Source organism: Bufo gargarizans, chromosome 6, assembly GCF_014858855.1.
Source record: "Bufo gargarizans isolate SCDJY-AF-19 chromosome 6, ASM1485885v1, whole genome shotgun sequence".
In the NCBI taxonomy this organism is placed as follows: Eukaryota; Metazoa; Chordata; class Amphibia; order Anura; family Bufonidae; genus Bufo; species Bufo gargarizans.
The window spans coordinates 32,834,520-32,860,943 of record NC_058085.1 but is presented as its reverse complement, the minus strand read 5'-3'; the positions used below and the strand labels follow the sequence as shown (position 1 = coordinate 32,860,943).

Sequence of the window (26,424 nt, the reverse complement as noted above, 5' to 3'; positions counted from 1 at the left end):
TCATTATACAGCTAGGACTTGTAGTCCTACACATACAGCATGCTGCAGAGTCTCCCAGCAGGCAGACATGTCACTCAGGGCAGCTCTTGTATCCACTCCCTCAGCAGTGTCATTATACAGCTGGGACTTGTAGTCCTACACATACAACATGCTGCTGATTCTCCCAGCAGACAGACATGTCACTCAGGGCAGCACTTGTATCCACTCCCTTAGCAGTGTCATTATACAGCTGGGACTTGTAGTCCTCCACATACAACATGCTGCAGAGTCTCCCAGCAGGCTGACATGTCACTCAGGGCAGCACTTGTATCCACTCCCTTAGCAGTGCCATTATACAGCTGGGACTTGTAGTCCTACACATACAACATGCTGCAGAGTCTCCCAGCAGACAGACATGTCACTCAGGGCAGCTCTTGTATTTACTCCCTTAGCAGTGCCATTATACAGCTGCGACTTGTAGTCCTACACAAACAACATGCTGCACAGTCTCCCAGCAGGCAGACATGTCACTCAGGGCAGCTCTTGTATTCACTCCCTTAGCAGTGCAGGGGAAGGGGCAGAGATTGTTTTTATTGCATGTAAACAAAGGGCCAGAAAAGAACCAGGGAAATGAGGAAAAATATATATATATTTTTTTTGCATAAAACTTGCTTAGCTCAGTTATATATCAGATTTTCAGTGCTATATATATTTTTTTTTTTATAACTCGCACAACCCCTTTGAACCACAAACAACACACAGGAAAAAACTGCAGCGAGAGCATAGACAGAAGGTCACAGCCAGAGGTAACCACTGTGACAGCTGGGTTCCACTTCTCCAGATAAGGCACACAAAAGCTTGCTTGGCCTTTGCAAAAGCTCATGTGGACAAAGAGGAAGACTTCTGGTCTTCTGTGTTATGGTCAGATGAAACAAAAATTTAATTGTTTGGTCACAATGATGTTTCCTTCATTTGGCGTAAAAAAGGAGAAGCCTTCAACCCAAAGAACACCATCCCCACTGCCCAACATGGTGGTGGGAACCTAATGCTTTAGGGGTGTCTTTCAGCCAATGGACCAGGGAATCTAAATCACAGAAAACGGCACCATGACAAAAGAGCAATACATGATGATTCTCAACGACAACATCAGGCAGTCTGCAGAGAAACTTGGCCTTGGGCACTAGTGGACATCTCAGCATGACAATGACCCAAAACACACAGCAAAAGTGGTGAAGAAATAGTTAGCAGACAACAACATTAACAAATGTGCAAAAATACCTGTGGAGACATACAAAAAGCTGGTCTGCAATTATAGGAAGTGTTTGATTGCTGTAATAGCCAATAAAGGCTTTTCTATTGATTATTGAGAAGGGTATGAATAATTTTGGACTGGACACTTTTTGCTCAAATGTAAATAAAAGCCGAGGAATGTTTTTTTCTACAATAATGCCTCTTGTACATCGTCTTATTATCTTTTGGGAGACACCTATCATTTCCCGTCAAAAAATTACTTGCTGGTTGAATAAAAGTAACTTTAAGTCAAAATTTGCCAGGGGTATGAATAATTATGGGCATCACTATACATACATACACACATAAACTCAGCCTTATATATTAGATTATTATTCAAATTAATTTTAATTCTTGTGTGGAAGTAAACATCATGGATTATTTCCAGAAATATGATAGCGTGTTTTACTTGCTTCCCTGGCCTTCATAGTCCACAGATCTTAATCCTATAGAGCTGATGGGATACAATGGGATGTTCAGATTATATCAGTGCTTCCTTCTAATATCCTGTCCACATGGGCCAATATTCCTGAAAAACACCTAGTGGAATCTATGCCACGATAAATTGCTTCGGTTCTAAAGGTGAAGGAGATCCAATACTTTACTAGATATGCGTCTATATAACAAAGTGGCCATTAATTATCTAGCTATGAGAAATATTATTTCCGCATGATTAGTCTACAGTTGTGTTTTATGAATTATATTAGTATTTTTTTGATAACAGATGTTTATTGGTAATTACAGACATTTCTAAATCATCATTTGATGTTCCAAACTGCTTTACTTTGGCTGTAATAGAAATACTTCCAAGTGTAAATTCATATATGTTTAAGACAATGATATCTGTGGCTAAAACATATCCTACAATATTATGGCTTCTCCCCTGTGTGAATTCTCTGACATATAGCAAGTTCTGGTTTAAAGCTAAAATGTCTGAACACAAATATGTTTTCTTCCCATGTATAATAAGATTTTATTTTTTCCTAAAACATTTCCCATATTATGCACATGAAAATGGCTTCTCCCCCTTGTGACCTCTCTGATGTTTAACAAGATGTGATTTCTGAATATAACATTTTCCACATTCTGAACATGAATATGGTTTCTCCCCCGTGTGAACTCTATCATGTATAATAAGTTTTGATTTGTTTCTAAACCATTTCCCGCATTCTGAACATGAAAATGACTTCTCCCCTGTGTGAATTTTCTTATGTGAATTAAAACTTGATTTATTGCTAAAACATTTCCCACATTCTGAACATGAAAATGGCTTCTCCCCCGTGTGACCTCTCTGATGTTTAACAAGATCTGATTTCTGGACAAAACATTTTTCACATTCTAAACATGAAAATGGTTTTTCCCCGGTGTGAATTCTCTTATGTGTAATAAGACTTGATTTCTTGGTAAACTGTTTCCCACATTCTAAGCATGAAAATGGTTTCTCCCCTGTGTGGATTCTCTCATGTTCAATAAGGTTTGTTTTTTTGCTAAACCATTTCCCGCATTCTGAACATGAAAACGGCTTCTCCCCTGTGTGGATTCTCTCATGTTCAATAACGCTTGTTTTTTTGCTAAACCATTTCCCGCATTCTGAACATGAAAATGACTTCATCCCTGTGTGAGTTTTCTCATGTGAAATAAAACTTGATTTATCTCTAAAACATTTCCCACATTCGGAACATGAAAATGGCTTCTCCCCTGTGTGAATTCTCTCATGTTTAACAAGATCTGATTTCTGGATAAAACATTTTTCACATTCTAAACATGAAAATGGTTTTTCCCCTGTGTGAATTCTCTTATGTGTAATAAGACTTGATTTCTTGGTAAACCGTTTCCCACATTCTGAGCATGAAAATGGTTTCTCCCCTGTGTGAATTCTCTTATGTGTAATAAGAATTGATTTTTTGGCAAACTGTTTCCCGCATTCTAAACATGAAAATGGCTTCTCTCCTGTGTGAGCTCTTTGGTGTATCATAAGATTTGATTTCATCCTATAACATTTCCCACATTCTGAGCATGAAAATGGCTTCTCCTCTGTGGGAGTTGTGGGATGTTCACCTCTTCTGTGTCCTTTGTTTTGCTTAACAGTCTGTGATGAAACAAAAGGTAGGACTTGTTGAAAAAGATCAGATGATTGACTGTTGCTTTGCAAGGCTGAAGGTTTATCTGGGATAATGACATATACTTCATAAGCATCTTGTACCAGAGCATGATCATTTGCTTTTAAATCTTTAGGTATCAGAAGTCCCTTTGAGCTCCTGATATAGTGCTCTGCCAAAAAAATAAAAATAAAAATGCATTATCATTTATTCAATTCTTAAAACAATGGTTTGCATAACAGATCACAATCTAAGGGTAGACTTCAGGGCAAGGACAAGTAGTAGTAGGCCACCAAGCTGCTCTCTTATAGTTTTACACTTCTGCCTTGATGCTAGCATCTTCATAAGCAGTGATGAGCGGCAGGGGCAATATTCGAATTTGCAATATTTCACAAATATTTGGGTGAATATTCATCATATATTTGCGAATTTGTGATCTCCAGTCATTATTTTGCGAACTGCGAAAAATTGGCAATCGAAAAATTTGTGATAAAAATTTGCAATACGCAAATTCACAATCAACGCTACTCTTAAAGTCAAAGATATTGCAGCCTTCTCATTGGCCCACAAGCAAGAAGCAGTGAGTACTAGTGAAAAAAAAAAAAAGAATATTTGCTATTACAAAGATATAGCACTATATTCTAGATATTTGCGAATTCTCAAAGTGCCAATATTCACGATAAAAATTTGCAATTAGAATATTCGCTAACACTATTCATAAGTTCACATTTCAGTGTGTCTATCACCAATCCTTTTTCGTGAAATGGACAGTGGTGTCTGTCTCGCACACTCCCTACAACTACATGCACTTTAGCACAGAGGGCAGAGGGAAGAAGTAGTATGGTCACGTGATGTATAATGAAGTCATGGCTATGAGCTGACATAGATTTACAGTATAATTTTTCCAGGTTCTGATGTGATTTATAAAAAATCTGGTGGGCCAGGATATCTTGAAATCGTTACTGACAGACGGCAAGGATCTAGTGTTCAGTGGTAGACTTTGTAACCGTTTAGCTTGCTCTGATGTTGGATCTGCCATTACAATCCTCCAAGCAATGCCGAATCAGAAGACGAACCGAGAATTCTAAACAACACTGAGGGATGTCATATACTGTACTAATTGTGGTCAGAAGTTATATTAGAAAATAACTATTCTCAATGTTTTCTACTTGTGCATTATTTTTTTTAACTTGTAGATTCTCCAAGCCATAATCCATTTGTTGTGAGCTTAGCAGTGGTGTGGATTTTAAAGATCCCAGGAGCTTTTCCCTAAAACCCCATGGAATTTGCTCTAGGAAGATCCTCAGGTTGCTTTCATTTGATAATTCATGGATTGGTGGCAGTAACCGTTATGAACTGGTAGCCTAGTCAAAAATGGAGTCAAAGGTCATCATAAGGAGAATGGCTGGGATGTAACCGGCCAGTGGATAAGATAGGAGCATAGGTAGATACGTAGCCAGGTATCAGAGCCAAGCGAAGTACAATGGGTAGCAGGCAGACAATTTAAAGAACCAGACAGGAGCGCTTTCGTGAAATGGCACATCACGGACACAAATGTAGCCAAACAGATCTCTTTGACTTTGCATGCAGGACATTTCTCTACGCTGTTTATGATGAATACTGTTACACAAATATGAACATGCCCATAGTATCCAGTTTTTTAATTCTGTTTTTCAGGTGATTGGATTTATTGTGTCACCTTTCATCATCGTTTTCTTTCATATGGATCATTTTAATGCTTTACAGATTGAAAGTGATGTTTTATATGGATTTAGTTTCGCCTCTATAGTTGAATTCAAATAGAAACTGCACATGACTGTCCAACAGGTAAATCTGCAGTGGCCCGGGATGGGGTGGTCCCAAAGCTACTCTGGGTCCTAAGAAAAGTGCTACCACGTGTTGCGGCTCTTCAGAAGGAATTCAATGCAAGTATATAGGAATGACTAAGCAGCTTTTCCAGACAAAAACAAGTCTTCAGACATAAACAACAGAGTTGAACCAAACAGTCAGAAGGTCGGTGTGTCTGCTTTTTACCCTCCAGGGTAGGTAGGTAGAAAGTCAAAGTCTCTCAGTATTAGCTGGCTGTGCATTAACCCTTTCCACAGTCCTGTGCAGCTATAGTGTATATTGCAATAAATATATAAATGTAGTTCAAGAATATGAAACCATATAAGTGCACACAACAGTATAAGTAACTGATACACGTGGCCCTTGTGACCTAATTAGTCTTTTCTATGTGCTGTATGTTTATTAAAACATCACTTTTATTCACTTTTTGTTTAAAACAACCATTTGGATATTGTAAACTCTTTAAAAATTCTCAGTGGAATGCTGGCAGGTTACTTATTTACTCTTACGCCATTTATTATCTGTATTACTTTCCAGCAGAAGACTGAGGGTTAATATGTTGTAGTGACCATGGCTGCGTATACTCTTCGGCTGACAACCACAGTTCCAACCTCCTCTTATTCTATTTTATTAGCTCTTATCTGAGCTACTGCTATTTTTTTCTTTCCTTTAAAACCCGGAGGTTGATATATTGTATTCCCTTCAGCCGCTCGAGCGCTCCTGCCTGTGGTCAAAACTACACCCCTGCTACCACTGATTCTAAAAACGTTTAACACACATCAGAGACCTGCTTTTCCCCTGAAGACGCTGGGTGTCCAGCGAGACATGTCGGGACACAGGGTGTATGTGTGTTAAACGTTTTTAGAATTAGTGGAAGCAGGCAGGGAGCTTTAAGAACAGAAAATTACACAGTGAGGTGAGGGGTGTAGTTTTGACCACAGGCAGGAGCGCTCGAGCGGCTGAAGGGAATACAATATATCAACCTCCAGGTTTCAAAGGAGAGCAAATAATAGCAGTAGCTCAGATAAGAGCTAATAAAATAGCATAAGAGGAGGTTGGAACTGTGGTTGTCAGCCGAAGAGTATACGCAGCCATGGTCACTACAACATAGTAACCCTCAGTCTTCTGCTGGAAAGTAATACAGATAATAAATGGCGTATGAGTAAATAAGTAACCTGCCAGCGTACCACTGAAAATTTTTTAAGAGTCTACAATGTCCAAATGGTTGTTTTGAACAAAAAGTAAATAAAAGTGAAGTTTTAATAAACATACAGCACATAAAAAAAACGTAATTAGGTCACAAGGACCACGTGTATCAGTTACTTAAAAAGTAAAACGTTTATATGTGCTGTGAGGTCCTACTCATTTTGCACATTGCACAACCGTATAAGGCCTCTTTCACACTTGCGTTGTCCAGATCCGTCGTGTACTCCATTTGACGGAATTACACGCCGGATCCGGAAAAACGCAAGTGTACTGAAAGCATTTGAAGACGGATCAGTCTTCAAAATGCTTTCAGTGTTACTATGGCAGCCAGGACGCTATTAAAGTCCTGGTTGCCATAGTAGTAGTGGGGAGCGGGGGAGCAGTATACTTACCGTCCGTGCGGCTTCCGGGGCGCTCCAGAACATCCTGATGCATCCTAAACGGATTTCTCTCCTTTCAGAATGCATTGGGATAATCCTGATCAGGATTTTTCCGTCATAGAGCCCCAACGACGGAATTCTATGCCGGAAAAGAACAACGCAAGTGTGAAAGAGCCCTAAATCACAGTGCACGTTAACCCTTAAAAGTGCAGTAAAGTAGCAATTTGTTGGCTTTGCAGAGTAGCCAAAGATGCAAATGTCTACAAATAACTATAGAAACAAAACGAAAAGGAGCTCATAATGCCAAAGGAATAATACATTTTTTAAAGCATGATTAAAATGACATAAATAGAGAAAATCTATAAGTGTGATGCCGTAAACATGATAAAACAAGAGCGGAGGACAGAAAAAGAAAAGCGCCACCCTGGGAAGGAAGCACACGGATCAAAAAAATGTAGTACAATGTTTGTATACAGCATGGGAATAAATGCTGGATAATAGTCTAACCCATGCAGAAATCGTGAAACAAATGAATACCAGGTGAGACTCCCGTCAACACATATCACTCCTATAGGTAGTAAAGGGTATGCAAAAAATAGGTAAAGATGGAAATATACTGCAGACCCATCAATTGGAGACCAAGTATGAATGAATAACAAGGTCAAGTAGCCTACTGAGGGCAGCAGGAGGCAGGAGCTCATCTGAGATGAACCGTGTGTAAAGAAACCCAGGGTGGCGCTACCCCAACGCGCGTTTCGGCGTACCTTCGTCAGGGGGTAGCGCCATCACTGTGAATCCCCCACAGCCAATAGGAGGATCGATACTTACTCATCCCCAGGTGTGTATTCACAAGTGATCATGGATTAACATTTTTCACTTCAGACTACTTTCACACTAGCGTTCGATCGGATCCGTTCTGAACGGATCCGCTCATATTAATGCAGACGGTGGCTCCGTTCAGAACGGATCCGTCTGCATTATATTGGAAAAAAATGGCTAAGTGTGAAATTAGCCTGAGCGGATCCGTCCAGACTTTTACATTGAAAGTCAATGGGGGACGGATCCGTTTGAAGATTGAGCCATATTGTGGCATCTTCAAACGGATCCATCCCCATTGACTTACATTGTAAGTCTGGACGGATCCGCACGCCTCCGCACGGCCAGGCGGACACCCGAACGCTGCAAGCAGCGTTCAGGTGTCCGCCTGCTGAGCGGAGGCTGAACGCCGTCAGACTGATGCAGTCTGAGCGGATCCGCATCCATTCAGACTGCATCAGGGCTGGACGGAAGCGTTCGGGTCCGCTTGTGAGCCCCTTCAAACGGAGCTCACGAGCGGACAGCCGAACGCTAGTGTGAAACAGCTGTCACTTCACCTGTTCTTTCGCACTTTGCCCCTTGCATATCATGCATTCCAATTATGCACTATTGATCTTCTCTTCCGGTCTATATATATATTATGAATTCTTATTTTGCATATAGTTTTTATTATTTTTCTACACACATATTATGCATTTTTTCACTGCTATACATATTTCCTATGTTGCTATTTATATATTTCGGAGGGAAACAATATTCCTTCTTTTGATCACGCATTTTTTTTTAGCACTTATGAGGTATTATTTTTTTTCTTTTTCATCATTCATCATCTTTATTATTCTTAATGTTATATTCACATTATCATCCTTTTATCTCACTATTTATGTAAATTATATGTATATTGCTCTTTTTATTATAATTTTTTGCTTTCATAATCATGTATTAAATTTTATTATCCGTGTGCTTCCTTCCCAGGGTGGCGCTTTTCTTTTTCTGTCCTCCGCTCTTGTTTTATCATGCTTACGGCATCACACTTATTGATTTTCTCTATTTATGTCATTTTAATCATGCTTTAATAAAATGTATTATTCCTTTGGCATTATGAGCTCCTTTTCTTTTTGTTTCTACTGTTTAACTCGGGAGCTTTTGCCGAGTCATACTTTCGGTGTGTCCTTTGGGGGTGTATTGGGTGGACACCGTCCTTTCACCCTCCCCGAGGGATACCCGGGGTCATTTTTTTTGTATTTCGTACAAATAACTATAGTCCAAAGTCCGCACACCCTCTTAAGGGAGTTTTACATTGGCCAATAAGTGGGAACAAATGTTTTATTGCTGATAGATGCTTGTCATGACATTGAATCCTGCCATGTAAAATCCTTACAGAAGGGGGAGCAATTGGTTTATCTCAGTACATTTTTTTAAAACATACATTAAATGTGAAGTTTTATTGCTTTATTTAGTGGTTACTACTCACCTGGGCGGTTATCTGTAGGAATATCCTCTATACTCTGCTCCTCACCCTTCACATGTGTCTCTGGAACATATATCATGTTCAGATCTTCACCTGGATTCTGAACCTGTGAAACAAATATTGTAGAAGTCATCAGACGGTTGTAGAAGTCGTGTGGAATGTATTGTGTGACCTAAAAAGTTCATTAATTATCATAATGGCCAAAAATGAAAGGACAGTAGATGTTATGTGACCCCAATATCTGCAGGTCTCCTGTATAAATATTCCAACCAGAAGACTCCAGAACCAGAAAATAGTGAGAAGATCCAGACAACATGTAATGTCTATGGTCAGCTGTAACCCTGCCATCTCCACCTTTCTCATTATACAAGGATAAAACATAATACTTGTGGAAAAAACAAGACTGAACACAAGATCTTCACAGCCTTCTACAGATCATAGGAGACATTTCATGAGACCTTATCTCTATCTACCTGATCATTCTGTGGGACATTGTGATGTTCTCCTGAACCATCCTGTGGAAGAAGAGGATTGGGACATCTCTCTGGTGTTCTTCTCTCTTCTTTAACTGTAGGTAACACATCCAGTGACTGAATTTATTCCTTACATACAGATAATGAGAGGACATGCGAATTTAGTTGTGTCTATTACCTTGTGATGTGAGAGGCCATTGATCCTCCATCATGATGTCCTTGTACAGATCTTTGTGTCCTTCTAAATACTCCCACTCCTCCATAGAGAAATAGATGGTGACATCCTGACACCTTATAGAAACCTGACAATACAATGATATAGTCATCACCCAGATCCCTTCATAGCGTTCTTGTGTAATGTCCCAGAAGTGTCACCTCTCCAGTCAGCAGCTCAATCATCTTGTTGGTGAGTTCTAGGATCTTCTTTCTATTGATTTCCTCATGTATCAGGGGGTGAGGTGGAGGCCCTGTGATTGGGCTCAGGGTTCTTCCCCATCCTTCAGGCACAGGGTCCTGACAGTGCTCACTAGATGTCTTCTTCACTACTGTGTAGTCCTGGTTATGGAGAGACAGTAATAAATATCACTCCATACATCTCCAGAGTCCCTCACCTCTCCAGTCATGTCCATCTAACATAGATAAGATTATGTAATGTGACATCATCAGAATCTCTCACCTCTCCAGTAAGCCGGAAGAGGATCTCTAGGGTGAGATTTATTATACTCTCAGTCATCTTGTCACTGTCCTTATCAATCCTTGACGGGTCAATCAGAAGAAGGATCTTTTATAGAAGATATCCACTGAGTGGATCCTGTATTGTAGAAACCTGAATAGAAAGAAGATTAGACAATGGAAAATCCTACAAAATCCGATATAAATACAGTTACTGGAGATAATATGGGAAAACATTATCCTTTTCATGATATAGTTAGGTTTATTGGTAATGATTATTGATGTTGCTTTTACTTAACATGATTATGAGATTCTTATTTTGTGACATATTTTACTCTGACGGTTGTACATGTTCTTTATTGCATAAACCATATACAAAACCTATATATAAAAAAAAAAAAATGTCAATGCTCAAAACGGGTACGGAGCTGCGCCACAATGATCACAATTAAGTTGTTCAGCAGCAACTGCACTGTTAGCAACTTAGCCAGGTGAGAGTTCAGCTTCCGCACATCTGGATTGCTGAGCATGTAGAGTTGTTTTATGGCCACATATTTTATTATCGATGACTGACGACAGAGCGTAGAAGGAGGAGTCTGAGCAACAGATGAAGTATCTGATGAGTTCGATGACTAGGACACTGTCATAGACGAGGGCAGACTTGTTGAGATTGCTGGCCAGTTCTATTTTTCCACTTTATCTGGTGATGTGCCTCATGTGCATAGAGCAACATGGCATTTTACAAAGACAATTATTCCCAATCAGCTGGGCAGAAATAGTACTACTAAGCGCGGAACTTCACCACTTTTACCTCAACTAAGTGGTATGGCAGCAACTGCACTGCCAGGCACTTGGCCAGATGGTGGTTCAGCTTGCAGACAAGCTAAATGCTGGTCGAGAAAAGTTTTCTCTTGGCCACACTTTCTGTTATGAATATCTCATGACAGATTGAAGGACGAGCAGGAGGAGGAGTACGAGTAAGAGAGCAAGCATCTGATGATGATGACAAGCACACTATACTGCTTGGGGATGCAGGCTGGCTTCCACAAAGAAGACCAGGTGGAGGAAGACAGAGGACAGACTTGTGCTAATTATACCTCTAATCTGTGAGCTGTGCTAGCAAGGGTGAATTACTTTGGGTTGAAAAAAGATTTTAACTCTTTGTGTGCTGGTAATTTTAAAACCAGACGCATTCGCGATTTCTTCGTGTTGCTGAGATCGCGAATTGTCACACCTCCCCCCTTCGGAAGATTGGGGAAGGAGTGGTTAGCAAGACTGGGACTGAAGCAATCCCCACTCGCTATTTGGGTTCGTTACAGCAGAAAAATCAGTCAGCATTCTGATGGCGACTTCCCGGTTTATGCTGGATCGTGAAATCGCACTGTTGAAGCGCTAAGCTCCAACGTAGGAGTTTTCCGTTGTTACCAGCAGTACGTTTCAGCCAGCTGAGGGGGTTGTGGTCTGTGACTACCGTGAAAGATCGTCCGTATAGGTACGATTGTAACTTCTGTAGGGCCCACACAATTGCTAGACACTCTAGTAGCTTCCTGCTCAGCGAGGATGCTCATTCCCGGTTGCAGCCATCTAAGTACAGCTCCCAGGCCGTGGTCAGTTTGTACAATGAACTGACGGGAGAAGTCGGGAGCTTGAAAGACAGGAGCGCTAGCCAGCGCTTCCTCTAAAGCCCGAAATGCCTCTCCTAGCTTTGGGTTCGACGTGACATTGTTGGGTTGTTTTTTTACCGGCTGCATCAGTCCGTGGTTTAGCCAGAGTACTATAGGACAGAACAAACTTCCTATAGTATTCTGCCGTTCCCAGAAAAGCCTGTATTTTTTTGGGGTGGTAGGCTGCAGCCATGCCAGAATGGCATCGACCTTCCCTATCTGAGGTTTCAGGGTCTGCCTGCCTACTCTGTGTCCAAGGTACTGAACCTCTTTCATGGAAATCTGACATTTGTTGGGCTTAACGGTCAGATTGGCAGCGGACAGTCTTCCCAATACCTGTGACAAATGGTCAAGGTGATTTTCCTAGGTTGGACTGAATACTGCCATGTCATCCAGGTATGCTACTGCGTAACTTTGCGTTCCATCCAGCAGTTTATTCATGGCCCGCTGAAAGGTGGCGGGTGCATTCATCCTCCCAAAGGGCATACGAGTAAACTCATAGAGGCCAAAATGGGTGATGAATGCAGACTTCGCTCTCGCCTCTGGCACAAGCGGAATCTGCCAATACCCACGGCTCAAGTCCATGATTGTCAGATAGCTGGCGGATGCCAGCTGATCCAGCAATTCATCAATTCGAGGCATGAGATACGCATCGGTTGTGGTGATCTAATTGGAACCTTGACACACTCTGTGGTTCTCGCTTGAAATAGGGTTCCCACCCCAATTATAAGTGATGCAACAAACTTCACTGTAAATTGTAGTTAGATAGTTGTTTTATTGTTTCCAGGTTACTGCGGCTATACAGTATGTACAGTATGTAACGTTTCAGCCCAATGGCCTTCTTCAGACTAATGCCGCTTATGGAGAGAAAGATAAAGTATGCGCAGTGTAGTTTGCGGCTATGCCGCTGCGGTAATAAGCTAGTTGTGGTGATGTCATTCAGTCTCCAATAGTCAACACAGAACCGGGTTGTCTTGTCCTTTTTGGGGACTAAAATAACCGGAGTGGCCCATGGGCTAGTGGATTTCTGGATAACTCCTAACTGTAGCATTTCCTCAATTTCTCGCTTGAGCTCAGCCTGCACTTCGGGTGAGTTGCGATAGGGTCGCTGTGTCAACTCTGTGAGCTGCTAGGTTGGTTTGGCCAGGGAGTCCTGAGAAGGTGGCGCTGTGCGCACTCAGGAGTGTGGTGAGCTGAAGTTGCTGTGGGTACCAGAGGTGGGGGTTGATGTTCCAATCCTCTGCCACTTCTCGTAGCTCTGCTAGCAGGTTTATCAGTGGACCTGGCTCTTTGGGTTCTAGCTGGCTGCACACTGCTAACACATACTGCTCTCTCTCCTTATGTGCTTTTAATATATTCACATGGAACAGTTTCTGTTGCTTACCCCCCAGACTCACTAGGTAAGTGACTGGGTTTACCTTTTTCAGAATGGTGTATGGCGCTTCCCAGGCGGCCTGCAATTTGTTCTGTCTGACAGGGAGTAGGGTGTATACCTTCTGATCTGCTTTGTAGGACCGGTCTCTGGCGTGTTGGTCATACCAGGCCTTTTGCTTGGTCTGTGCCTTTGAGAGGTTTCTCATCATCATGGCCATGAGGGACTCCATCTTGTCCCAAAAGTTTAGTACATATTCTACCATGCAGACTTCTGAGAGGTCACCTATTCCCTCCCAGGTCCCCCGAATCAATTTTAAAGGTCCTCGGACGTCTCATCCATATAGGAGTTCAAAGGGTGAGAACCCAGTGGACTTCTGTGGCACTTCTCTGTAAGCGAACAGCAAATCAGGCAGGTGCCAATCCCAGTCCTTCCCCTGCGATTCTACGAACGTTCCCTGCATTTGCTTTAACGTTTCGTTGAATCGTTCGCACAAGCCGTTGGTTTGGGGGTGATATGGGCTGGAAGTGGTGTGCTTGATTTGCATCCTCTCACAGAGGGCTTCCATTAGCTCTGACAAAGAACCAGGAGCCCTGATTAGAGATCATCTGAGAGAAAATCCCAATTAAGGCATCTGCTACCATGGCAGACCTAAGCGAACCGCCTCTGGATAACGGGTGGCATAGTCCACAACCGTTAAGATATAGCGCTTGCCAAAACTGCTAAGAATGGGAAGGGGACCATTGATATCCACTGCCACCCTCTGGAAGGGTTCTGGGATCACCGGCAGTGGAGCTTTGGGGGTACCCCCAGCCTTCTTAACCCTCTGGCAAGTGGTACACGATCGGCAGTAATTAGTTATGTCCTTTCCCATCGTGGGCCAGTAAAAATTGTTCTGACCAGGTTTGTGGGTCTTTCTGACACCCAAATGTCCTGCTAGTGGAATATCGTGGGCTGCTTTGAGCATCTGTGCCCGAAATTCCCTAGGGACTACCAGCTATCTCGTGTTCTCACCTGCGTCACCTTTTGTAGGCTTTACAGCTTCACAGTACAGTCGGTTGTTCTCCCAATAGACCTTATATGAAGTGCACTCACCTGGAGGCTGTCCGGCTTGAGCCCTAAGCGTCTCCAGACTGGGGTCACTCTTCAAGGCCTGCACAAATACAGTGCCACAGGTCTCCCTGCAGCTGACCAGTGACATATGAAGTCAGCTGTGGAGAGTTAACTTCAATGCTGGGGTCAGGGGTGGGTAGAGAGACGGTTGGTTCTGTCCCCGCAGCCCCATCTGAACCCAGGTTACTGGTGACACTGGAAGAGTCTGCCAACGCAGTTACACAATCACCATTATCATATGACAAGGTGTTTCTCGCATTATTGTCATCCGCCTGAAGGTCAAAATCGCCCGAGGGGGTCCCTTCGGTCGGTTCAGAGTTCAGGTGGCTGGCCATAGCACGTGTATTGGCCAGAACAGGTACAGCATCATGTATATTATCATTGTTAACACTAACACATGCATTTGGATTAACAATGACAGGTGCAGAAATAGGCAAATTACATTCAGTTTCTTGCACACCTAAATCTGATACCTACCGCCTAGATGCGTTAGGTACGGTAGAAATAGCAGATAAAGTGTCCCCGTCTCCCTGTTTCCCCAAAGGGTTTTACAGTACCTGGTTTTGGCCAGGGAGTCCTGCTTGGGTCTCCTGCGTGTTTGCAGGGTACTCATAATGGCAAACAAGGGTGCCCAAATCAGTGCCAAGCACTGTAGCGACAGGAAAATCATCCAGGACCCCAACAACCCGCTTTTGACGGTGGTGACTTGGGCTTGGGCCACATGAGTGCGAGTGCTCCCAACTCCAGTTAGAGTGAGGTACTTTCCTGGAAGGATATCCTTTTCCGTTACAAGATTTGAACGGACCAAGGTGACATCTGCACCGGTATCACGGAATCCGATGACAGTCTGGCCATTCACAGTGACTGACTGGCGATTCTGGGATCCGCCATGCACATCGGATCCTCCGACCAACAATATAGCAGATGAGGCAGGTGTGGAGGCATTGGCACCCTTAGGGCTTGGCATCGACGCGTTGCTAACTGCCTGGCTAGGTGGTTGGGCTGGCTTCCCTGCATAACAAGTTTGCTTGGTATGACCGGGTCTGCGACACAGCTCACACCAGGGCCTGGTTGTCTCACGGTTCACAGGGCCAGCAGGCCTGCCTTCTCTCCAGTTCTGTGACATGGCTCTGTCCTTGTCGGATACTGGAGTTCTGCGGCTGTCAGGTAGCAGGGGTTTGCAGATGTCTGATACCATAGGCCTGCGAACGTCCACCACCACAGGTTTGAGAACATCCGGCACCTGGGTTGCGACAAACATGTCTGCCAGCTCAGCGGCTTCTTTGGCTGACTGGGGCTTGCGCTCCAGCACAAACTGTCTCACGTCTGTAGGGCACACAGTGAGGAGCTGGTCATGGATCATCAAATCCTCAAGGTGAGCATAAGTCCTTTTCTTAAGGGTTCGAGTCCATTGGCGGAATGTGGTGCATAAGCGGCTAGCCACATCCGCGTAAAGAGTCTGTGGACCCTTTCTGGATGGCACAGAACTTTCTCCGGTAAACCCCAGGGGTTAACTGGAACTTAGCGATTATAACATCCTTGATAGTCTGGTAATCGCAGTCTTGGTCTGTGGGTAGCCCCGCAAAAGCATCCAGCGCTTTACCAGTCAGCTGAGGCGTCAGGTGTAGAGCCCACTGATCCTCAGGGATGCAGAACTTTTGGCATGCTCTCTCAAACGAGTGTAAATATAAATCAATGTCCATGTTTTTCTCAATAACTGGAAACCTTGCTTTGGGGACCATGGGTAGAGGTATGCCTCCAGCAGCAGGAGTGTTAGGAGAGGAAGACCACTCGGCCTGTCTCATTTAGGCCAGTTCTAGTGCACGCTGGTGTTGCAGCGCTTCTCTCTGAAGCTGGAACTGCTGCTGTCGCTCCTCTCTTTGCTGCTGCCGCTCCTCTCTTTCGAGCTGTCGCTCTAGTTTGAGCTGCATCTCCAGGTATAAACGCAAATCCGAGCCAGTCAGGCTTGGTAACAACTGCTGGCTCATAGGGCCCAAGGCAGTGAAGTTCCATCCAGAGCTGCTTGTTCCTTGCTGAGGGTTAGCAGGAGCTGTGGACATAGTGTAATCCAGGGTATCCACATCACCCGAAGCTGAAGTAGCAACATAAGCACTCCCATAGCTGGCGGTGCTGGGTGATGTTGAACGAAGGGGCAGCGAAGCCTCCCGCACGGGATTGGAATCCTCCATCGCTTGGCCGTCTCTCTCTGTCAAAGCTTTGATCAGCTGTGATCTGTGATTTTTGTTTAGAATGGCAATGCCTTACGACTCACATAAGGTTCGTAAGTCAGAAACAGACAAACTTCGGTAATTTGGAACTGAATCAGGCATTCAGAAAAGAAGAGTAAAAGAATAGGATATAGCAAAGAAAAGGTAGAAAAATTTATACCAATCTATTCGGCATCAATGTGTACCGTTTTGCACCCGGAACTCAAGTTCCGCAGGACAGGATACTAAGTAACCACTGTCCTATTGTTATGATTGCGCAAAAAGCTGCACTTGTCAGTTCTTTGTGCTCTGATCCCCCAAAAGCTGACTTCTGCCTGGTTTTGGGTTCTGCTATCCCACTAGCTGCCAACCAATGTGACAAACCAACTGCCAATCCCGTCGTACTATGCCACAGTTGCCATACAGGTCTCATCCACTAGAGACTTCTGGAAGCGAATCCACTGTGCGCACCATAGACGTTTAGGATTGGTTGATGTGCCCATACATGATACAATCAGAAAAATAAAATTAATCGATTTCACCCTGGAAATCAGATTAATTTGCTGCCACCACTTTTCGTATCGGGGTGAAGAGACCCCGGCTAGCTAATCGTAAAGGGAAGAAACGGTTATTTGCAACCTAGCTAACCAATTAACAATTTATAAAAATAAGACAATGGGTAGTATGTCTCCTCCGAGGACAGAGCATAAACCAGATAATCAAGGAACAAGGGCAAAACTGGAACGATGCAATCGTTAGTTTTATTCTAAGAACTATACACAAAAAATATATACATTAAAACTGACAGATAAATATACCTGCCAGTTGAACAGATTGGTTGGATAGAAATAGGTAAGAGGTGGAAGGGAATAGAATGTCTGTAAAGTTCTAAATTACCATTGTAGTGTTCAGTAAAAGGCAAAGTCTTTGTAAGGAATAATCCAAGATGGCGGGGTGCCTGTGTCCAGTGGGTGGTCGTGACGTTATTTGGCGTCAGATGGTAGATGAAGGACGCAGGACCTGAGTGTGTCCCTGTTTTTACCCACTCTGAAGCGCGGAGTGGTTATGACACATACAGGTCCAGCCTTGTGTAATTGGAACAGGGGCAGTCCTTTGCCCCATAGGGAGAAAATCTGGCAGAATCTTTGCTTTGCCCATTTCTCCGTACCCGCAAGTCCAAGCAAGAAATAGAGTTGATATTGATAATCCGTACAATTTTACGCATTATCTGATACCAAATATGACTGTACGACAATACAGTGTGCCTGAGAACCTTTATATCTCAGAGCAGGAATATCTGATTTGCCCGCGGGTTTCCTGGAAGGTGTGTTATAATAATCAGAATAATTCCGGAAGAGAATATTCATTTTGTATTTTCCTATCCTATAAAATATGAGGGAAATATGGGAAAATATGAGATCTATGGAATAGTGGGTGACTGCAAGGTCCCCTTTCTCCCTGTATTATGCAGCTGTATGATGAAGATCTGTCCTTTCTTTTGAAGCTTTCTGACAAGGCTTAAGGTGTGAGGATTAATGCTGGGTTGGAGCCACTCCGACTACAGAAAGGGAGTTTTATGAGGTTCTGTCAAGAAAATACCAGATTGATGGGTACCTAACCTGGCATGGGGGCAGGAAGAGTCTTTGGCAAGGAGGTGCTAATTATACCTCTGATCTGTGAGCTGTGCTAGCAAGGGTGAATTACTTTGGGTTGAAAAAAGATTTTAACTCTTTATGTGCAGACGAAGGCTCTGGTGATTTTAAAACCGGACGCATTCGTGATTTTTCGTGTTGCTGAGATCGTGAATCGTCACAACCAGATCTAGAACACTCTCCAGGAGGTAGGTGTATGTGTGTCAAAGTCAATAATCAAGAGAAGACTTCACCAGAGTGAATACAGAGGGTTCACCACAAGATGTAAACCATTGGTGAGCCTCAAAAACAGGAAGGCCAGATTAGAGTTTGCCAAACGACATCTAAAAAAGCCTTTACAGTTCTGGAACAACATTCTATGGACAGATGAGACCAAGATCAACTTGTACCAGAGTGATGGGAAGAGAAGGAAAGGAACTGCTCATGATCCTAAGCATACCACCTCATCAGTGAAGCATGGTGGTAGTAGTGTCATGGCGTGGGCATGTATGGCTGCCAATGCAACTGGTTCTCTTGTATTTATTGATGATGTGACTGCTGACAAAAGCAGCAGGATTAATTCTAAAGTGTTTCGGGCAATATTATCTGCTCATATTCAGCCAAATGCTTCAGAACTCATTGGACGGCACTTCACAGTGCAGATGGACAGTGACCCAAAGCATACTGCAAAAGCAACCAAAGAGATTTTTAAGGGAAAGAAGTGGAATGTTATGCAATGGCCAAGTCAATCACCTGACCTGAATCCGACTGAGCATGTATTTCACTTGCTGAAGACAAAACTGAAGGGAAAATGCCGCAAGAACAAGCAGGAACTGAAGACAGTTGCAGTAGAGGCCTGGCAGAGCATCACCAGGGATGAAACCCAGCGTCTGGTGATGTCTATGCGTTCCAGACTTCAGGCTGTAATTGACTGCAAAGGATTTGCAACCAAGTATTAAAAAGTGAAAGTTTGATTTAGGATTATTATTCTGTCCCATTACTTTTGGTCCCTTAACAAGTAGGAGGCACATATGCAAACTTGTAATTCCTACACCGTTCTCCTGATTGAGATACCCTCAAATTAAAGCTGACAGTCTGCAGTTAAAGCACATCTTGTTTGTTTCATTTTAAATCCATTGTGGTGGTGTATAGAGCCAAAAATTTTAGAATTGTGTCAATGTCCCAATATTTATGGACCTGACTATAGCTGAACAACTTGCTGTCAAGAGAGCAGAAATTGAAATGGAAGCTGCCATTGAGGCGCAGTGCCAACTGATGACTGAAAAGGATGTACAACGCCATCAAATAGAAGCTGAATTAAAAAGTCTGGAAAGGCAAAAAGAAGTTAAGATCATAGAAGCCAGACTCAATGTACACAAGGAGGATATGAATCAGTGTGGTCATAGGTTCAAATCTGTACTAAGTTAAGAGGCAGACTTCTACTTTCCTACATACTCCCAGGAGAATGGAAGGAAATCTACAGCACTTAGTGAGGAAATAAGTCATTATACTTCCATCCCTGCTCAGAAAGACAAAGAAAGGCCTAGTCAAGTGTTAGAGGGTAAATCCACACACCTTTTTCCTATCTCTACGGGAAAAGAAGAAGAAACAGACTCACCTAATTCAGAAATAAGTGAGAAAATAGAACCGGATCATTCTATTCCTAGATGCCATGGCAATGCTCAGGAGAATGTTACAACCATTGTGCCAGAAACACCACAGAGAACAATCCTAACTAGACTTCCCGTTCCCGAACCTACTGTATTTTCGGGAGACGTACTGAAGTTCATAGAGTGGAAGGCAAGTTTTGAAATAATCATTGAGCATCATTGCTTCAGTCCAGTCAACAAGTTATTCTACCTTCAGAGATATGTTGGTGGGGAAGCAAAGAAAGTTCTTGAAGGTAACTTCTAAAGAAAAGACGAAGAAGCCTACAAGCAAGCTTGGGAAAAATTAAATGCAAGATATGGTCATCCTTTCTTAGTACAAAGAGCTTTAAGAGAGAAATTGAATAACTGGCCTAAAATAGGTCCTAAAGAACACTTGAGACTTCAAGAGCATGGTGACTTCCTGCAAGCATGCAGCAAAGCCACCCCACATGTTCAAGGTCTAGAAGTACTGAACGACTATCTAGAAAACCAAAGGATGCTAGCCAAGCTACCTGAAGTGGCTTCTAGAAGGAATCGCTATGCGACTGAACAGTTATATCTAGGCAAGAACTTCCCAAGTTTTAAAGAGATCTCTGAGTTCGTCAATAAGGAAGCACGAATAGCATGTAATCCAGTATCATCATCTTACGTCTTAAAATCCTTAGAAGAAAGGCCGGCAAGAGATAAGACGTGCAAGAGCATCTAGCTTTGCAACCAACGCAGCAGCTAAAGGTCCAGATACCAAGTTCAAAGTCACCACTGGGATCAGTTGAGAGACAGAACCAACAAATCTTCAGACTACCTTCAAGTGTATGTTCTGTGGAGAGAACCACTCCATACACAAGTGCCAGCAATTGAATTAGAAGTCTCCAGAAGAAAAGAAAAGGTTTGTACTTGAGAACCAACTGTGTTTCGGTTGTCTAAGAAAAGGCCATGTTCCTAAGGAGTGTAGGAAAAAGGCCACATGCAGCATTTGCAAAGGACGCCATCCTACACCACTACATGAAGAACGTCCAAAGAAAGATAAATCCTCAATACCTCAAAAGATACTGAGGTAGGAAAGAAAGTATCTGTATTCTCTTGCAGGGTGACGGAAGGAGAAAGCAATGGCACATCAATGGTTGTACCAGTTTGCATTTCAAATCCTAAAAGGAGGAACAAGAAGGTATACGCCTTGGCTACAGAACCAGTGAATTTGAAACTCGCTACAATGATGGGGAGAGACACATTAGTGAACAGTCAAAGGGTAAAAGGACTGAGAGTTAGAGGACTTCATTCGAACTGCACATTAGATCTACCTACAGCTCATACAAAAGACAATACACCACTAGATCGAGATCACATACCCAATGAATGGGAGCACCTATATGTCATATCTCATGAAATGTCCCCGCTGAAGGAGTTTGGTGTTGGACTGTTGATAGGTTACGACTGTCCTGAAGCCTTGGTACCACGAAAGGTAATCACAGGAGGAAAGGGTGAACCCTACGCTGTTCAAACTGATCTAGGATGGGGTGTTGTTGAAGGAAAACAGCAGATCGCAAACTCAAGACAGGTTACAGGATTGTGTCATCGAATGTCCAAGAGTTACCAACTGTAGGTCCGGCAAAAGTAATCAAGATCCTTTAATCTGACTTTGCAAATATACGTTCTAAAGAAAAGAGTGTATCGCAAAAAGAAATAAAGTTCATACAAACTCTAGAAGAAAGTATTCAGCAGAATCAACATTTGAAATTCATGGAAGGCATCCTCGAAGAAGGACATGCAGAGAAAGTTAATAACCAACCTAAACAAGGAGAAGTGTGGTACATCCCACATCAAGTTGTCTACCACGCAAAGAAACCAGATAAGATTAGAGTAGTATTTGATTGCTCAGCAAAGTATGATGGTGTTGCATTGAATGATCATCTTCTAAAAGGACCAGATCTTACAAACTCTCTGCCTGGAGTACTCTGTAGATTCAGAAAGTATCACATAGCGGTCATGTGCGACGTTGAAAAGATGTTCCACCAGTTTCATGTGAAGAATGAAGATAGAGATTTTCTGAGGTTTCTATGGTCGGAGGAAGGGGATGGAGATACAGATACAGAGCCAGCAGAATACAGAATGAAAGTATACTTGTTTGGAGCAGGATCGTCTCCAGGTTGCCAAATTATGGTATGAAGTACCTGGCCAATCAGAATGAAAAGGATTGCCTATCAGCAGCAAATTTTCTGAAGAAAAACTTTTATGAAGATGATGGTCTCATAAGTCTAGAGTTCACAGAATCTGCAATCAAACTAGTGAAAGAAAGCCAAGAGTAATGCGCAAGAGGAAACCTGCGCCTTCATAAATTCATTTCAAACAATAGAGAGGTACTGGAATACATCAGTGACTCTGAACGTGCATCAACAATGAATAATATAGATCTCAATTATGCTCATCTTCCAGTTCAAAACGTACTTGGATTAGGATGGAATGTAGAGAATGACAAGTTCTTCTTTGAAGTATCTATTGAAGAGAAAGTTGCAACTAGATGTACCATTCTTTCCGCAGTGACTTCTATATTTCATCCATTGGGATTCTTGGCCCAAGTAATCCTCAGAGCAAAAGAAATACTACAAGAATTATGCAGACAGCAGTTGGGATGGGATGAGCCCATACCTGAAAATTTTAGGCCAAGTTGGGAGAGTTGGATAAAAGACTTGCAAAACTTGAGAGAAGTTCAGACACCCAGATGTTTTGTACCTCATTATTTCGGAAATTAAAAGAAAATAGAACTTCATCATTTTTCAGATGCCAGTAGTTATGGTTATGGCAGTGCTCCTACATCAGAGTGATAGGAGAAGAAAAGATACCCTGTGCCCTGGTTATGTGGAAGGCCAGAGTCGCACCTACCAGTATTCAGACAATACCAAGGCTTGAACTGACAGCAGCCGTAGTTTCAGCATCAGTAAGCAAGTTTCTGAAGGAAAAGTTGTACAAACATTGAGCGCTGCTGCAAAGTGTCAAGATGACACACTTGAAAGAATAGCCAGATGTTCAAAATGGAATACGGTCATAAACGTGGGAGCTCAGAATTCAAAGTTTGGCAAAGGGAATCTGAAAGAAAGAATTGTTCAATGTAGAGGAAAGACTGAAAGCTGAAGGAACAGTTATAAGTCTACCTTCACAAGATCGATTATTGATCACTACCACAACATATCCTTGCATCAAGGAAGAAGCTTTACCCAAAGCTGTTTGAGAGAAGGTGGTTACTGGATTGTGAAAGGAAGCAAAGATATAGCAAAGTATATAAGTAAATGTGTAGTCTGCAGAAAGGCACGTAGACCTACCGAAGAACAAAGAATGGCAGATTTACCGTCAGATGGTGTAAACCCATCGCCACCATTTCTTTATAGCGGAATGGATTGTTTTGGCCCATTCATCACCAAACAGAACCGCAAGGAGTACAAGAGTTACGGACTAATATTTACATGTCTGAGCTCTAGAGCAATTCACCTAGAAATGTTAGAAGATATGTCAACTGACGTATTCATCAATGCCTTATGTTTCATAGCCATTAGAGGTACCATCAGAGAGCTTAGATCTGATCAAGGATCAAATTTTTTCGGAGCAAAGAATGAATTGAAGAAAGCTCTAAAAGAGAGAATTTGTTAGAGAAACAGTGTGATTTTCATATGAATGTTCCACATGCAAGCCATACAGAAGGAGTTTGAAAGACAATTCAGAACTGTGAGAAATGTGTTAAGTTCAGTGTTGAAAAAGAACGCCGGAAGAAAAGATGATGCTTCACTTAGGACCCTAATCTATGAAGTAATGTCTATTGTTAACAGTCGTCCACATACAGTTAATAACATCAACGATCCAACAAGTTTGGACACTTTAACTCCCAACCATCTACTTCATCTTAAGTCTGATTACATACAGCCGCCACCAGTTCACCAAAGAGGATTTATATGCTAAAAGGAGATGGTGAAGAGTTCAATATCTATCAGAACAGTTTTGGAATAGATGGAGAAAAGAGTACTTAGCCAATCTGATGCTAAGAAGTAAATGGCAAGCACACAGAAGAAATGTCCAAGTTGGTGACATAGTGTTAGTGAAGGAAGAAGATTTACCTAAATGTCAATGGAAATTGGCCAAAGTTCTAGAAGTTCAAAAGCATGAAGACAAACTAGTAAGAAGAGTGTTGTTACAAATAGGGGACTCAAAACTTGACAAAAAAGGGAAACGTCTCACCACTTCACTTAAGTTGGAACGTCCTATACAGAAGTTAGTTGTTCTACTTGAGAGTGATAAAAGACACTTGGAAGTTCTATACCTTAAAGACATAGGCACAATAAAATGTATCTCCCCTTCTACAAACACACTGCACACTGGTATTGATAATTTACAAAGATAATACAATATGTGGAATTAAACTGCTATATTACTGTAATTATTGTAGCACATGTTCAGTACTATGCATGGTATTGTGACACACTACAATGCATTAACAGTTAACTGATATATAAAGTCTTATGAGTATTTATAGGCATCAGACATATTTTAGAGAATAAAATTGCCTGTATAGGTGTCTATGACACTAGAACAGGTGTTATTGCAATCTCAGGCCAGCAAGCTGGGCACTGTTTTCAGTTTTATGAAATTCGGAATGAATGTGATTAGTGTAGAATTGATTCACTCATCTTTACTATAGACCTTATCTTACCAAACAAACTATTAAAATATTAACACATTTATCCTGCGTGGTGTAAAAAAATAAAAATAACTCTGCCGCAAGTGTGAAAGTAGCCTTAGGGGTTGTTTATTAAGCTGAAATATGCCTATATTGGGTGTATTTCAGGTGCAGATGATGGAGCAACAGCTAGTTGCACCGCAGTCTGCGTCTTCTCCCCGCTCGCGCCAGGTCTAAAAAGTGGGTGCAGGCCACTCTCATTTACTGTTTTCTACGACTGTTTTAGGCGTAGAAAAAGGCCTAAATGTAACACAGCTAGGAAGCGGTCTCACATTTAGAACTAGCGCAGGACCCAACAAACTTATGTAGAGGCCTGTGCCTCTTCATCACTTTGGGCTTTATGAAGACTGGCGTCTAAAACACCGGTCCTAATAAATGTGCCCCGTACTGCTTATGGAAGAAGGGGAAGAAAAATAACTATGTAATTGTCTAAATTGGCTTGGTCCTGAAAGGGTTAAACCTAGCTTCCACTCCATACTCAGTTCAGTGTAGCTGGAAACTACGAATCACCGTCCAGGACAAACTTCCTCCAGTCCTGAGAAGGCGGATTCTGTCCTCACTGACCAAGGAGTCTCCAGTAGGGTGGCCACTAGCTTCATCCCAGAAAGCCGGACCTCACCAGCCATGCCCCCAACTGGACAAACCACGCCCACCTACATGAAGCCACACCCCCATCACCGACTCGGAGGGGGGGGGGGGGGAGGAAAGGGAAAAACTTGCTGATGGGCCAGGGGTGTTCTGGAGGTGCCGAGGGTGTACTGAAGCCAGCCAGTCCCCCCTTCACAGTAGTTATTAACCCCTTTCAGCAGTCCCCCTTTCAGTGAAGGCGGGACTGCCGGGGTTAATAAATACTGTACATGGGGGACTGCTGAAAGGGGTTAATAACTACTGTGGAGACTTCCCACTTCCCCCTTTCATTCAGTTTCAGCAATCCATTCCCCCCCCCCCCCGGCCCGGCCAGGCCACAGCAACAGCACAGTCTTTTTCAGACGCCAGTAAGTGTAAGCTACCACAACCTCAAGCGCCAAGGCTCAGCGCAGCTGGGCTCGCATCAGGCAGCGCTCGCTCCTCAGAGTACAGGGTCTTTCAGTTCCTTTCCGCACCTGAATTGACTGGCGCGAACCCGCAGGCAGCCTGTGTGTGACGTCAGTGAACTGAGCGCGCTGCACTTTTGACGACCAGTGATCCGGATCATGCGACAGACTTATGGGTGATTTAAAGTGCCCCTCACCGAGAATCGCCCCCGATAACCACAAAAAAGGAGGACTTCGGGCTGTTCACCCTAGCCTTGTGCCAGACAGAGAAACAGGAGTCTGAAAACCGGAATATCTGTCTGAAAACCGGACGTCTGGTCACCCTAGTCTCCAGGGACATGTTATACAATCATTACCTGACAGACAATGGCGGTGACTGGACACATACCTCCTCCTGCACCGCTGGGCACTACATGGATGGGGGAGACTAGTGGGCTAAAGGACCTTTCATGATGTCATGACCATGTGACTGTGTGTGGGAGGAGTCAGGCTCCAGACTGTGCGGCTAGGGCAGGTAAAAGACCTTTCATGATGTCATGACCATGTGACCATATGTGGGAGGAGTCAGGCTCCAGACTGTGCTGCTGGGGCAGGTAAAGGACCTTTCATGATGTCATGACCATGTGATCCTGTGTAGGAGGAGTCAGACTGCAGTCTGTGCCGCGAACGAGGTAAAGGACCTGTGATGATGTCATGACCATGTGATCATAACTGGGAGGAGTCAGGCTCCAGGCTGTGTTGCTGGAGAAGGTAAAGGACCTGTGATCATGTCATGGCCATGTGACCAAGTGTGGGCGTGG

General features: G+C 43.0%; 1 protein-coding gene across 4 annotated transcripts; it reads right to left on the bottom strand.

The window, feature by feature from the left end:
* Window positions 1–1,624: 1,624 nt before the first annotated feature.
* On the bottom strand, window positions 1,625–26,048 carry LOC122941662 (gastrula zinc finger protein XlCGF57.1-like). 4 transcript variants are annotated; one of them, XM_044299070.1, is made up of 7 exons: window positions 25,981–26,048; window positions 10,239–10,388; window positions 9,938–10,117; window positions 9,741–9,864; window positions 9,563–9,657; window positions 9,093–9,195; window positions 1,625–3,540 (listed from the first exon to the last, which is right to left on the bottom strand). In XM_044299070.1, the coding sequence occupies exons 2-7, from the start codon at window positions 10,293–10,295 to the stop codon at window positions 2,270–2,272; spliced, it is 1,830 nt and encodes a 609-aa protein (XP_044155005.1). In that variant the 5' UTR covers window positions 10,296–10,388; window positions 25,981–26,048; the 3' UTR covers window positions 1,625–2,269. The 4 variants fall into 4 exon arrangements, with proteins under 4 accessions (XP_044155005.1, XP_044155006.1, XP_044155007.1 ...); XM_044299071.1 differs by having other exon boundaries at window positions 26,013–26,044; XM_044299073.1 differs by having other exon boundaries at window positions 3,248–3,358.
* Window positions 26,049–26,424: the final 376 nt, after the last annotated feature.